The following is a 12017-nucleotide window of genomic DNA, read 5'->3' as shown; positions in this document are numbered from 1 at the left end:
TTATTATTTCTATAGCGTCTAAGTACTTTATTTTAGTTGTGTGAGGGCATGTTTGTTATTTATTCGTTAATGTGAGTGATTTTATACATTTTATTTTCATAATGATTTTGCAGCTCTTAGCCCATTTGTCAACGTTTCCTTCTTTTTTTTCATGAAATGGCCCAGAACTCATCACGAGGAGGTGGCCTACCACCTATTCTACAGTGGCTCTCATAATTACGCCAGACGACACATATCCACTACCATGAGAACTTGAAAGATTAATGGTAAATGTTTAAACCCTTTTTTGCACTGAGGGATCAACTATTTATAATGGGATTCAAACTACTACTCTCACATTTGTCGCAGGCAAGTAGCATATCCAAGGATCGAACCAGGAACCACAAGTGTTAGAGAAGGAGAAAGAAACTACGAAGTGAATAGACTTGTGAGTTATATCTAACGATTTGACAAGATAGGAAATGATGAATCACGTCAACACATTTCCTAGCTGGAGCTCGAATTGCAGCAACTTTCATGTGGTGAGATCTGAGTCACTTTAACATAATTTTGCGACATGAGTGAAAAGCTGCAAGCTAATGATTTCATATCAGATTTGAAAATGTAAAATCACTCTCTACACGAAATGAATAAGAAGAGTGACCTTGTATATATATTTTAATACAAAATTTCATTTCTTTGTAATACTGTAAAATAATATAAATGTCACCAAAATTCACCAATTTTAGGCCATATACACCAACTCTAAATGTACTGATGTAATTTTGAAAATATTTTTACCATTAATAAGCAAATACAATAAAGTAATTTCATGCTGTTAGAAGTCGAAAAACTTAATCTTTAAAATTTGAACGTTGAAACAATGACTTGTGCTTTTATGGTTAAAGAAAACTTTAGACCAGTGCGCGAATTGAAAATAAAATACATGAATAAATTTTCAAAATTTTCTCCTTAATTAGCATACAAATACGCAACCTTTCTGCACTATTAGAATTAGATGCTTAAAAATTCACTTTTTTGACAAATTATAAAGCGTGTCTTTGGTTTCAGAATGTACTAGGTGAAAATATAACAAAGTTTTAATCACATATTTTATGATTTAATCAGGTAAAACATTACTTTTTACACTTAAAAAGATCATACGCCTTTAACTTTTGTGAGTTGCTTTTAATATTATCTTGATTTTTCAACTTTTGTTTCTAATGCAATTAACACGTTTCACATACGGTCTATTGGTTTGTATCCTGGTAGTTGAGAAAGAAGCACACATTATTGAAAGAGTTAAAAATATTCTTTTGTAGGATGGAGAACACTTGGGTGATGATGATTTATATAAACATTTAACCGATATTCGAAGACCCTCTACTATTCAATCTCCGATGAAAAGAAAATTCTTTCCAGCCTCTTTGAAACTTAGTTTCTCAAAGTGTCCAATGTACTATAAGAATTGCCTTACTCCAGAGTTAGTTCAACTTTTACCATGGGATGGTATGTAAAGTTTAAATTTCTTTCTTAATTGCTTACATATAGTTATATATACAGAGTTCGAAAAATCCAGATAACCAGGTCATTATAGCGACTAGAAATACGGTCTGACGCCTAGCTAATTTAAAGCCAAAATTTGTAGGTCTATGTATCAAATTGGGTTTGTATTATTATGACCCTGGTGTTCAAAACTGACACCTAGCCAAGAACAAAACTATTCGAACATAGTATATTTTGAAGTTTGTATTTGTTTTCATTTCTCTCAAGGACATATGACCTATGCACTCTGCAAACTTCTTGCGCTAGAATATCTTCAACTATTAACATAAAAAATTGTGTTATTGTTATTTCGAAACGATAGCCATGAGTTAACAATTGTTAATATCAAATTATTTTTTGGAAGGTATAATCAAAGTTATAATCAATATATAATACGTGCAACGGTTTAACATAAAGCTTGTTCTTTCCAGATGATGACAAGATTACGAAAGAAATCTTGGACTTTCCGAAGAAGGATAATAACGTAACCAATTTCACGTACAGAAACTTACTTTATGTTTACCCAAAGGGAATAAGTATGAACAGCAAACATGGTGAGGACATTGGTTGTGAATATCAAATTATTATTTCAACTATTGTTGAAAAAAATAATAACATGAAAACGAACACACATTTGGGTAATGTTAAGTAATTTACCTTCTAAAATAAAGAGAGATGTAATGTTTGAGTACGGACAGAAGGAAATTCAAAATTCATAATTTTGACACATTTATAACTTCCGTTATATATATATATATATATATATATATATATATATATATATATATATATATACATATACATATATATATATATATATATATATATATATATATATATATATATATATATATATACGGGGCCGGATTCAGGAGGTACACCGGAGCATGTGCACCCCCTCCGTTCGGAATATACACTACCTAAAGTGAGAAACTGGCAGTGGAAATAGCAATACTTTCCTAAAATTTCATGTCATGTTTCCGTTTCGGGCTTAAAAGAAAGCGATTTTGCGAAACACAATAGTTTGAGTCAGTTCCTCATACACATCACAGATGCCTAAAAGCATTTTAAAAAAATTAAATTTGATTCAAATGTACTGATAGTTATTGGTGCACCCCCTCAGAAAATTCTGGATCCGATCCTGTATATATATATATATATATATATATATATATATATATATATGTATATATATATATATATGGGCAATAAGAGCGCACTCAACAGAGGAGAAGTTTTTGTATTTTACGAATGTAATAGGATAATAGTAACAACTGAAATTTCAACACAAATAATAGTAACTAATTGATAGAGGAATATTTTTAGTTCACCTGATGAAGAAAGTTTATAATGCAATTTACAAAATAAATAAATAAATAAATAAATAAATATATAAATAAAAAAATGTTGAGTTCTCCCTTATTAGGGCTTCTCTATAGGGTGACCCAAAAGTAGGAATACAGTACCGTACTGATCAGTTAATTGCATTTTATATCATTTCTTATTATTATCCATAAGTTTCTTATTATCTGTTTTCAATGTGTTTTTACTTACATTTTAAGCTCGGAAGAGCCGAATAAATAAACCCATAAACGAGAATGTTATACTTGACCAATTCAGGGGTATATACCTACTTTTGGGCCACCCGTAGGGCATGAAGAGGTTTTGCCTCTACCTCCAAATTTCTTAGAAAAAATATTTAAAAATATCACCTTATGTTGTATTATATAGAATTATACACGAAAATGGTCAAAAACCGAGTTTTTATATTAATAATTTTTAAACAATTTCACGCGGGGAATTTCTCGGACCCCCACTCGACTGAGGGGTATACTAGACTCCCGGAAACTCTGGTTTCCTATAGCAAACATTCCTTAAATCCGTCCATGCACATAGAATTTATGTGCATTAAGACAAGAAGACACACACATACATAAGAAAGAAACAACTGAATATAGCATAACAAAATGTAAAACAAAAAACATAATGAAAAAATATGTATAAAAATATTTTGAACAACTTACCAGAAAGTTTATTGGTTTAAAGCTCTCCATAATGGTTTCATCCCTGAAGGTTGCATGTTACTTTGGCTCCGTTTCTTGCTGTTGACATTTTTTTTTTTTGGCCTAAACTGTTCCACCGGAGGACCAACTATTTTCAAGAAGAGTAGGCTATTTTACAGAAGACACTTTGACTTGATTCCTTAGAGCTGATAACACATTGTTCATAACACTAAATGACCTTTCACATTCAGCTGTTGATATGATTACAGTGTCTATTGCTTTCATATGGGGGTTTCACATCACCTGGAACAATGCCATCACTCACATACTGTCTAAACGCTGTAATAACCGATCTCGAATCGATTCCAAACTTTTGACAAAAATTATAATTTTCCCGTCGCCTAAGTAAACGTCTCTGTTCGTATCATCAGGCCATTTTCTTGTATCTAAAACTTCTAAGCTTAATATTAACTCATCATACAGAGAAGCAAATTTGCAGATTTGATTAAAGAAGATTGACTGCATTGAGTAGTAAGCATTCGTTTTTCCATTTCTCATTCCAGACGGGCGTAAAACGTCTTTCCGTTTATTATCTGCACTGGTGGCATGGTGGCGCAGTGGTAGAGCGTTTACGTCTGGTTCGACCTTCGGCCAAATAAGTTTTTACTGGAGAACATCGTGTCCGTGGTTTTCTTCGATGTATTCTCGTTTCCTCCCACTTTTCATTTCACAAATTCTTCCATCATCATTCACTTGCTTTAATCATTGTCTCCCTTATCCGAAAGGGCATATCCTTGGGGTATTAAACTGAAATATTTCATCTCATTTTTTATTATCTGCATTCAATTTGGGCCATGTAGCTCAATATCTTTTAATATTTTACACTGGACTCCTTGTGTTGCTATTTCAAAATATTCACCAGGACGAGTCTAAAACGAGTGAAATACTTGTACTTTTTTGCTTTATGAGCTTGTGAGCTTGAATAATAATAATTTCTCTTGTTTGTGGCTGAAGGAATAACTCTTCTAATTCGCTCAGTGCATCCAACATCAAGCTCATTTACAACAAAATTTACATTTGTTATCCTCTCCAACAACCATTCGTATTGATTTCTTTCTTTGGAATCTCTCGCAGAATCAGCAGAATCATCTTGAAAATGTAGTACGAGAAAGAGAAAGTCAGTCCACTCACCTTTAAACGATAGTAAATTTCATGCAATCCACCTCTTATCAAGAATTCTACCAATATTTTGGATACTTATACCTAGATTAGAAGCTTATTGATTTTTACTGTTTTATTTTTGGATGGCACATTATATAAAGCATAAAGTTTGTCAAAAAAGATTTGGTTAATTTCAGACATTTTAGCAATAACGTCACTAACTGTAAGTTTGAGACGGTGGTTGGTACAGTGCGATACAGCGAGTTTTGAAAACTCTTTCTGTGATTTTGTAGCCAATCTAGAAACTCTGGCCAACATATTAGATGTGCCATCAAAAGCGAATGATATTAAATTCGTTGTGATAAAGTTTTGAGAAAAATATTTGTGCAAATCAGCTTAAAATATCATAAATGCACTGTGTTATAGTGTTGGAAAACTCGAATAAACTACTTGGTTCATGAACTGAATTAGAAAAGAAGATCCGCAAATTAACGACTTTCCTGGCTTATGACTAAGTGTATTGGATTCATCATCCATGACTCCGACTTTTAGAACGCACTTGAACAGAGTTTAACGCATTTCTTCAGCAATGTGCATTGATATATCCACAGCAAAAGGATAAGAATGCAAAATATGACCCATATCAACACCATTGGATTTCTGAGTATCTATCCATGATGAAAAGTTCGTGGAAGATTAACTGCTGTAGGAAGTTCGGCCAAATTATATACTGTTCAGAAACCCCTGCAGGTGGTTTTCTATATACAGACTCTTGTGTAGCAGTTGCATGCAACATTAGATTTTTTCTAGACTCTTGAACAATTTCAAGACAATGCATGAGAGCTGTAGATATTTTGTGATTGAAGATTTTTTTTTCGGATAACTTGACACTTACGTACACCATTCATTTGAAATTCTAACTGTTTCAGATTTGAATGCACCCAAAGTCACCTTCGCACTTGTACACATAGATCAATCAAATCCACCATTATTGTATGTCAGCCACGTATGCTCTTTTAAATTTGGCCTCCCATTTTGCTTTAGTTAATCAGTAAATGAAGCAAAATTTTTGTCATGAGGAACTTTCTGATTGATAAATAAACTTATAGGGGAAGCATGTAAGAGAGTTGGAGATACAGTAGTAGTTTGCTTACCTTCATCATCTTTGTGGTCACTGTCTTCATCTAAAGCTTTTACTCTACTATTTTTACTAAAAACTTTCCCATATTGAAAATATTTAACTTCCATTAACTAACAATATCAGATTGAATTAAAATCAATCGCCACAAAGATCTAAAGATCTAGATACATTCACGCACACAGGTAATCAAAGCACACGCATTCACAGTGTTATCCAATTATTAGAAACACGCAAATATATGTTTTTATGAAGGCTTATAAGTTCTATCAATTTAATCTTCTTGGCACCACAAAATAACAGAATACTTAAGCAAAAAAAAGTTCTTTTGGTTAAAAAAAATTTTTTTTTCTTAGACACAAAAGAAGTCCTGGCAAAGTCAAAACAATACTTTTCGATTTCAGTTGAAACGAGTCACCTTTTGTTTGGATTGGGTCCGTGACTCATTCCTTCCGGTCATGTGACCCCTATCTACCACCAACACGAATTCTTGCCAAAGAGCAATGGGTAAACATTTTTGTAGACACCTCATTTCAAAAACAAAAGGTAGGAAAAACTGTAACAAAAATGACGGTGTTGCCAATATAGAAATTATTTTTACGTATGAAAGTCTTTGACGTGCAAAGCTATTCGTCCATTACTGTGTATAAAAATCGATTTATTGAAGATATATCAGCATCCATTTTATAGTGAGGATATGTCTTGAACCCGAGACTGAAAACCAGAGACGGTATAGCATACCACCGCATACCGTCTCGCTTCGATGTGTGTGTGTGTGTGTGTGTGTGTGTGTGTGTATGTTTTGCCAAACTCTGAAACACATAGAGTTATTTCAACAACACTTCCTGCACGTATGATTTATAGTTTGTGAAAAAAAATGCTGTGGGGTAAAGATATTCATAGCTCTAGTGGGAGTGAATGCAGATAGGGGTGACGTAAAGATAAACGAGAACGATATATGGTCACTTATATAAATACTGACACTGTCGATGTCGTTAAGTTTAAGTTCATCCCCCAGTGTGGATAAGATACCCCTAGCACCCTCAGGATGTGATTGGAAGGGGTGTCATGTAAAAATAATCGAAAACGGCACATATTAGTGTCGAATCTATAGTGTTCAGAATAACTAAGATAAATACCGTCACTAACGAGGCTGTCTAACTTCATGTTCAGCCCCCACTGGAAGGGTGAAAGTTAACACATCCAAAATGTCCAGAATAGTGTCGAATCCGTAGTTTTCGGGGTCGGAAAAGGGATGACCGGTTTGAAATAACTTCCGGAAAATAGTATCTACGTTAATGTGGGTTTTTATAGTGTCACTTCGATTGAAGTTTGTATTCTGTGGGGGTAGGGCGTTTCAAATTTTATGACAAAAGTACAGACGTGTTCAAATTATTAGACTCAACATTCAGTTTCTGATTATTTTACTCTTCTTACAATATTACGTGAGAAAATACGTTCAAACTTAGTCCAAATTACTACTTTGTAACTCTGTCCTAATTTCTAGTAGGTGTGGCATGTGCTTTTCAATATCAATAAAACAAATACGTACGTAACATTCAAATATAATTACTACAAAGAGTGGATATAAAAATTGGAAACAAAAAATGAAATGAAATACTTACAAGAATACTCAAACAAAGATTAATATTTCTTATGAAATCCCTTATTCTTTATTAAGTTTTCTGTCCTTTGTGGCATCCTATGTACGAGTTTAGCACATTTTGCCTTCAATTCAGCATCATGATACCACAAATTGTTGATCTCCTTGATCAATTGAAGTTTGGTTCTAATGTGCTTCTTCTCTAGTTTTTATTTCATGAAGTCCAAAAGTTTTCAATCGAGTTCATATCAGGACTAGTACCTGGCCACGGAAGAACACTATTTCAATGTTCTCGAAGAATTTTGTCACAGCTTTGGCCCGGTGGCATGGGGCTCCATCATGCATAAAGATGAATTGTACGTCATCAAACCAGAGTGCAGTTTGGGAAAACAGTTCTTCTTGAAGAACTTGTAGGTATTGGTCGGGCTCCATTGTCCTCTCTATTATATACAGTCTTCCAGACCCGAAGACAAAGATCACACTCCAGACCATAACTGAAGTAGGATGCTTCACGGTTTATTAAAGACATTCGAACTTGAACTCCTCCCAGGCCGACGTCACACATATTGTGAACATTCATCAGACACAAAGAGACAGGATTCATCACTGAAACACACTATTCTCCAATCGTCAGCTGTTCAATATTCTAGGCTTAGTGCCCATTCGAGGTGCTTCTTTGCCATGATTAGAGTGGATTCTAATTTTTGTTTTCTTTCTTGACTGTTTGGTTTTATTCCCTCGGCACTAAGATTCCTTCGAACACTTTCAGGCCAAATGTCTGCGCCATACTCAGCCATTTTTATGCTTAAGTCTACTAGAAGTTGCACTTCTGTTTCCCAGAGCTAATCTTTTTAGTTTTCTGATACCTCTTAGCGATAGCTTTGGTTTTCGCCCACACTTCCCAACCCTATTTTGGCTCTTGTTCATTTCAACAGAGATTCTACTCACAGATTTTTGTTCTATCCCGACTCTACTAGTAATGTATTGCCGTGTATATCTTATTTCCACCAGAAGTATTTTGCTAACTTCCATTTTACGCGGAGAAAGATCTTTTGCATTTCCCATTATGCTGGTATTACAGGACTACACAGAATAAAAGATTGATACACGAAACACGTCACGAACATTTTTAACTGGCCCATTCGAACTGTTAAACGCTTTGAATGTCGTTAACTTCTTACGACAGCAACCACAACACTTCAGACTGTAACTTGTTGATAGGAACCACACTAGCTCTCTACAACTGAAACACCACTTTCAGAATTCCCCCTCCCCTCACTAATACCATCTACTGTTCAATGGTGATATCACCATTTCAACTGTACAGTAAACAAATGAAGGACCATATATTGGTTGTTTAACCATTAAATTAATTGTTCTTGAACTCTGAAATTAGGACTCCTACATCAATTTTGCATTTTTCATGCGTGAGTCTAATAATTTGAACACGTCTGTAGAGTATCTTATTGGCTAATAAAATTACAGTTTCATTCAAATGCGTATCTTAAAGGGGATTCAAATATTTTACATATATTTATTCTTCTTGAGCAAAGAACGGGTATTTCAGCTAGTATATTATAAATTGATCTATGTTATCCTGTAAAACAAACAAACAAAAATCTCATCATTCTTACTTTCAAGGTTCAGCTAAAAATATTGCTGTGAAAATTCAGTTGATGAAAGGGAAGTGTGCTCTTCCAGTAATTTTTGGAAAATCTTCTTGTTCTCAATTCGTAATGGAGATGTACACGTCTGTTACCTATCACAACAAGTAAGTATTTGAGATGATTCATAGATTGTACAGGTTAGCACCTTTCCTTCAAAAATTTAGTTGAAACTTAAGAAATGAAATATCGTCCATGATAATGTTTCCATAGTTTACTCTTCGCTCAGTTTTGATTAAGAGTCTCCGCCACACTAGGCCCTTTTATTTTGAATTTTAGTGATTAAGTTAGAGACAATGCAAAATGCAAAATTCAAAAAAAGACAAAAATCAGAAATTGAGCCAGATAGTATCTGCAAAGTGCTGTTAAATGAACTAGTAATTGTTTGCAAGACCTTTCGTGTAGTGCAAAATATTGGGAGCACGGTAATGATGTCATAAATTTTGCAGGAAACAATTACCAGTGTATTTGATAGTATCTTGTAGGTACAAGGTGTAATCAAATAATACGGTGAATGTAGTTGCACAGTGATATCTATTGACGTTGTATCCATTTCAACTAGTAAGCCCGGTAGCCTAAACCTTTGGTACAGTCATTATCATGTTTGAACGAGTTGTGACTTGTTACTTGGCTTCCAGATGCAGAAGAGTGAGGATAAATTAAGTGTGTCTGTCGCACACCAACTTTTGTTTTAAACTGCAAAAAAGTTCCAAAGAAGATCACGAAATCCAAAGAAGGTGGCAAAACCAGGTATGGCAATGAAGCGGTGACATTGAAGACTGCTTACGAGTGGTATAAGCGATTCAAAAGCGACAAAGAGTAGGTTGAAAACGGGCAACGGTTGAAACGTCCTTCGACGTCAAAAACAGATGAAAACAAGAAAGTAGCACAAATGATTTATTCAAACAGGCGAATGACGATTCGAGAGCTTTCTAAAGAACTAAATATCTCGTATGAGTCCGTGAAAAGCATTTTAAGTGCCGATTAAATGGGCAAATGGCTTCCTTCATCGTCATGAAAATGTGCCATGGCACACCTTGCTTTTGATCCAAGAGCTTTTGGCCAAAAAAAAAGTATTCATGTCTGTCCACATTCGCTATGCTTTCTAGATATAGCACTATGCGACTTCTGGCTCTTCCCCTAAAATTAAAACCATGCTTAAAGGGAAAAGTTTTGACACAATTCATGACATTGGCAGCTGGACGTCCTTCCGAAAGAAGATTTGCAGAAATTCTTCCAGTGATACATTCAACGTTGAGATAAGTGCATTGCTAGCCAGTACTTTGAAGGAGATTAAATGAAATTCCATGTAAGCTTACTCCTTTGTTTCTAATAAAGTTATTCACCGTAATTTTTGATCACACCTCGTATAATCTGTAGAACCATGACCGTAAGTAATATGTGGTTATAGCTGTTGTGTTTAGGCACATCAATAGTTATGTTCTGAATGTTATTTAAACACTGCACACTAATTCATGCAACAGTGCAGATAGTTCATATTATTTTCGAACCGTCAGGTTGGAAATTGGAAATTTATGTTTGGAATTTTCTCGCAATTCAAAAGACAACTTTCGCCAATGTTCAGAGTAAAGTGTTTATTTTCAGTTATGCTTTCTTATAATAATATAGCGTTTTCGTTCTTGTATATGGTTTTGCACTTGTGGCTGTATATAGATACAGAAGAGCTTTCTTTGTGGTACATTTTATTGTTTTAGTACTTCTTATCTTTTAACGGAAATAAGCATGAACTGCATCTAATCCACCTATACACATCACACTCATTTTGTAACACATGTTTACAAATAAAAGTAGAAAGATCTAGATACAGTATTTTTCAATAGTTAGAAGATCAACTCTAAGTTTCGCAAAATTTGTACGCCATTGAAGTTTCTTCTTTTGAGTGCGACTAAATGAATGATTATCGTTGTTGCTTTTCGATTGGGAGGACCAGACTTCAAATTCCGTGGCCAATCATCTTGACTGATTTTGACTTGATTTTTCTTTGTCCCATCAGATAATATTGGGATGATATCTTCAATGAATATGTCACTACTTTGTATCTTTCAATATTAAATTATTATTGCTGTTAAAGGTTCTTAATGTGTCTTATATAAAATTGCTTCAGCTGATTCGAGATGTTATTAAGAATAAACCATTTTTGTTTTTACTTATTATGGCATTAAAAAGTATTATAATATTATATTTTAGACTTTGACGATGAACTGTAGAAGTTGATAAATATTGTAGGCATTTCTATTGACGGTGACAATCATACATCTCTTTCTTTCTTATTTCTTTTTATTTAAAGGAATCCCAGTCTTTATGATGAGATCAAAATAAAACTCCCAGGCATTTTAAACGAAGATATTTACTTGCTGTTTACATTTTACCGAATCATCTGCCAAGATAAATGCTTAGATTTTCCAGTTGAGCTCCCAATCGGATCAAGTGTAAGTACATCTATATTTACGATAGCTTAAACTGAATATGCAAACGGTTAATAATAATTTGTGTTATGCGATGTCGCGATGAATTGTCTATCACTCCCTTAAACATTTACGCTGGCAAATAAATAAATATTCCTTACGTTGGATTGCAGTTGATTTTTTTTGTTTGTACAGAATTGAAATATACTTGCTAATTTGTTTGTTTTTTTGTCTATACCACTCTAAATATTTACCTCCTCGGTCCTTGCGTCCCCTACAGGGGACAAGAAATAGCTGTTTTTTTTTGTTTTTTTTTTAAACAAGTCTAGTGAGTAATGGTTCGAGTTTGCAAGATTGACTTCGTCTCTACATATTGTTGATAGATGTCAGTGCGTAATGTGATGTAATTTTCGCGTCAAAATTTTCTACTTCGCTTCTCAAGTGTTGGAAATATATCACAGTCAAAAAGAATTGAATTTCGGGAAGCGGAGGTAGGTA

General features: G+C 34.0%; 1 protein-coding gene across 1 annotated transcript in view; it reads left to right on the top strand.

Moving 5' to 3' along the window:
* LOC145688251 (dedicator of cytokinesis protein 7-like) overlaps positions 1 to 12017 on the top strand; it is a 256560-nt gene that overhangs the window by 109530 nt on the left and 135013 nt on the right. The window contains exons 10-13 of the mRNA XM_081762205.1: positions 1302 to 1488; positions 1956 to 2078; positions 9071 to 9200; positions 11402 to 11543. Of these exons, the coding sequence (XP_081618331.1) occupies positions 1302 to 1488; positions 1956 to 2078; positions 9071 to 9200; positions 11402 to 11543 (582 nt within the window). The remainder of the gene's footprint in view (positions 1 to 1301; positions 1489 to 1955; positions 2079 to 9070; positions 9201 to 11401; positions 11544 to 12017) is intronic.

The sequence above is a fragment of the Thermobia domestica genome, chromosome 6, assembly GCF_964235325.1.
Source record: "Thermobia domestica chromosome 6, izTheDome1.hap1.1, whole genome shotgun sequence".
NCBI classification, from domain to species: domain Eukaryota; kingdom Metazoa; phylum Arthropoda; class Insecta; order Zygentoma; family Lepismatidae; genus Thermobia; species Thermobia domestica.
This window is presented reverse-complemented; position numbering and strand designations above follow the sequence as displayed.